We start from the raw sequence: 3,291 nt of genomic DNA on the forward strand, positions 1-3,291 counted from the left end.
ATATATATATATATATATATATATATATATATATATATATATATATATATATATATATTTGAATGCATTGAAAAAATAACAAAAAATCGTGTAAAATATAAAAGAAAAAAACAATGTTAAGAAAAATACACAAGAAACTGTGAGGACTGGAGGCGGTTAAAATGACACTTGTCTCACTCATTCATTGCAGAATTTCTTTTAACGGTAAAAAAAAAATGAAAGAATAAAAGGATGTCTAATGCACTCGGCTGCAACATAATATTTTAAATAAAATACATTTCATTATAAGGGTAGGGTTTGAAATAAATAGATTTCTGTACAAAATTTTAAACAAATAATAATTAATAATTAATATATAAGTGAAAATATTAGGGGAAGGAGTGGTTGGTTAGCAGAGGAGCTCCAGGAGAACAAGTGGACATAATTAACCTGCACGTAACTAACTAAACTGAAGCACAGGCTACAACTGTCCATTCACACTCGCTCTTAGCTTTTAAAACCACACTCCAACTCCCTCCTAAAGGACACGACATTTTCTTCTTCTTCGCCCACTTACTGACATTCTTCGTTAATTTCCAACAATCATGGATCCTGTGAGCGTGTGGGGGAACGCGCCTCTGGTGATGGTGGATCCCGAGATCCACGACCTGATCGAAAAGGAGAAGCGCCGCCAGTGCCGCGGAATCGAGCTGATCGCATCGGAGAATTTCACCTCCTTCGCGGTGATCGAGGCCCTGGGGAGCGCCCTCACCAACAAATACTCAGAAGGCATGCCTGGAAATCGCTACTACGGCGGCAACGAGTTCATTGACCAGATCGAAAACCTGTGTCGCTCACGCGCCCTCACCGCCTTCCACCTCGATGCCCAATCGTGGGGGGTCAATGTGCAGCCCTACTCAGGCTCCCCGGCCAACTTCGCCGCCTACACGGCGGTGCTGAACCCGCACGACCGCATCATGGGGCTGGATCTGCCTTCTGGCGGTCACCTCACCCACGGGTACTACACCTCCGGCGGGAAGAAGATCTCCGCCACCTCAATATACTTTGAGAGCCTCCCGTACAAGGTGAACTCCACCACGGGGTTCATTGACTACGACCGGTTGGAGGAAAAGGCGCTGGACTTCAGGCCCAAGATGATAATCTGCGGTGGCAGCGCCTACCCTCGCGATTGGGACTACAAACGCTTCAGGGCAATCGCGGACATGTGCGGCGCACTGCTCCTCTGCGACATGGCGCACATTAGTGGCCTTGTAGCCGCGCAGGAAGCGAACAACCCCTTCGAATATTGCGACATTGTCACCACCACGACACATAAGAGCTTGCGCGGTCCCAGGGCGGGCATGATCTTCTACCGGAAGGGTCCGAAGCCGCCCAAGAAGGGGCAGCCGGAGAACGCCATTTATGAATTCGAGGACAAAATCAACTTCGCCGTTTTCCCTTCTCTCCAGGGTGGCCCTCACAACCACCAGATTGGGGCCCTCGCCGTGGCGCTGAAACAGGCCACGATGCCTGGGTTCAAGGCCTACGCCAAGCAGGTGAAGGCCAACGCCGCTGCGCTGGGCAAGTTCTTGATGGGGAAAGGGTACAGTCTCGTCACCGGTGGAACGGAGAACCATCTTGTCTTGTGGGATCTCAGACCTCTTGGATTGACTGGTACACCATCTATCTATCCATCCATCACCTCCCACTTCTGATTTTGATCTGTTGCCAATGTGTTAACAATGTGTGTTTTTCGCAGGGAACAAGGTGGAGAAACTTTGTGATCTCTGCAATATTACCGTCAATAAGAACGCTGTTTTTGGTGACAGCAGTGCCTTGGCCCCCGGGGGTGTACGAATTGGTAACTCGCTTCTCATCGATGTGCTAAATCACAAATCTTTCTTTACTAACTGTCTTGGAAACAAGATCTTGGATTGTGTCTATCTATATCCTTATAATTTTTAATCACAAAAATCGTATGAAGTTTCTTAAGTAATTTTAGTTACGTGTTTGTTGGAAAAAACTCTATTTGTTGTCTTGCCTTCAACGAGGGACATCTTAATTGACTTTGCCAAAAGTTAACCCAGACCAAAGATGCTCTAGTGTTGTTTCCAATTAGGGTTATAATATGTGCAATAATCAAGTCTATTTAAGATTAGCTTAGCATAGCAGCATATTTATTGATGTTAAATCTAGGAACAACGCTCAAAACGCCGAAATATAAGTTTTGTTATTGTTTAATGCATTCATACACACGGTATTGTATTCTTAGTAGTTGTTGTAGATTATTATTGGAGAATTTTCATTGCAGATGTGATCCATTTTGTGTTTTAACAGTGGTGTAATAGTTCGGGGAGCTTGCAGACGCCCTTTTAAATCATTTTGGATTGTTGTTTGTGCAATATTACTCGCAAATCAATTATAACCTAGTGTGTTTACTTTTGATTTTTTTTTTCAAAGTATATTTTTCATAGAAGTGAAGAATTTTGATGAGTTTAACAAAAGTGCTTTGTTATTGCTCTGTTTTTGCATTTTTGGTGAGATGTTAGTTAACTTAGTGGAGTTTGTGTGAGCAGGTGCCCCTGCCATGACTTCTAGAGGTTTGGTTGAAAAGGACTTTGAGCAGATTGGTGAGTTCCTTCACCGTGCCGTGACTCTCACACTAGACATCCAGAAGGAACATGGCAAACTTCTAAAGGATTTCAGCAAGGGCCTCGTCAACAACAAGGCTATTGAAGATCTCAAACTTGATGTCGAGAAGTTCTCTGCCACGTATGGCATGCCCGGCTTCCTCGTATCTGAAATGAAATACAAGAATTAGTTTCAATCATACAATTCTCCACTGTCATTCAAATCTCAGCACAAAGTGCACAAGTAGAGAAAAGGGAAATAAGTTTCATCCTTTTCAGGAGTGATGGGTTTATAGAGATGGTGTTTCAATTCAAAAGTTTCAAGTGTCTTTGATTTTGTATTCACGTTTAATTTTTTAGCCTGATTAATATCATATTTTTTTTTCTCATTAAAAAAGCCAAATAATACATGTGCTTTCGTACTTTTTCTCTAAATGTTTCATGATTTCATCTACAAATTTTGCTCCGGTGAATACCATAACAGGATGAGTTTTAATCGAGTTAGGCAAGAAAATTGCTTTTGAGGTTTGCTTCTATGGTAGCTTCAAACTAAGCCCTATTACTATTTGGTTGACAAATGTACCCTATTTATTATGCCTCCGATGCTCCATTGCCTATCACCAACCCCACCTCCTATTTTTTTGTTTTTCTTCTAATTATGTCTCCAAACTCCCATGAATTC

General features: G+C 42.4%; 1 protein-coding gene across 1 annotated transcript; it reads left to right on the top strand.

Moving 5' to 3' along the window:
- Positions 1–439: 439 nt before the first annotated feature.
- On the top strand, positions 440–3,031 carry LOC114179054 (serine hydroxymethyltransferase 4-like). Its single transcript, XM_028065253.2, has 3 exons — positions 440–1,653; positions 1,739–1,840; positions 2,556–3,031. The coding sequence occupies exons 1-3, from the start codon at positions 585–587 to the stop codon at positions 2,798–2,800; spliced, it is 1,416 nt and encodes a 471-aa protein (XP_027921054.2). The 5' UTR covers positions 440–584; the 3' UTR covers positions 2,801–3,031.
- Positions 3,032–3,291: the final 260 nt, after the last annotated feature.

This window comes from Vigna unguiculata, chromosome 3 (genome assembly GCF_037176805.1).
Source record: "Vigna unguiculata cultivar grain cowpea cultivar isolate G323 ecotype 2 chromosome 3, ASM3717680v1, whole genome shotgun sequence".
Taxonomy (NCBI): domain Eukaryota; kingdom Viridiplantae; phylum Streptophyta; class Magnoliopsida; order Fabales; family Fabaceae; genus Vigna; species Vigna unguiculata.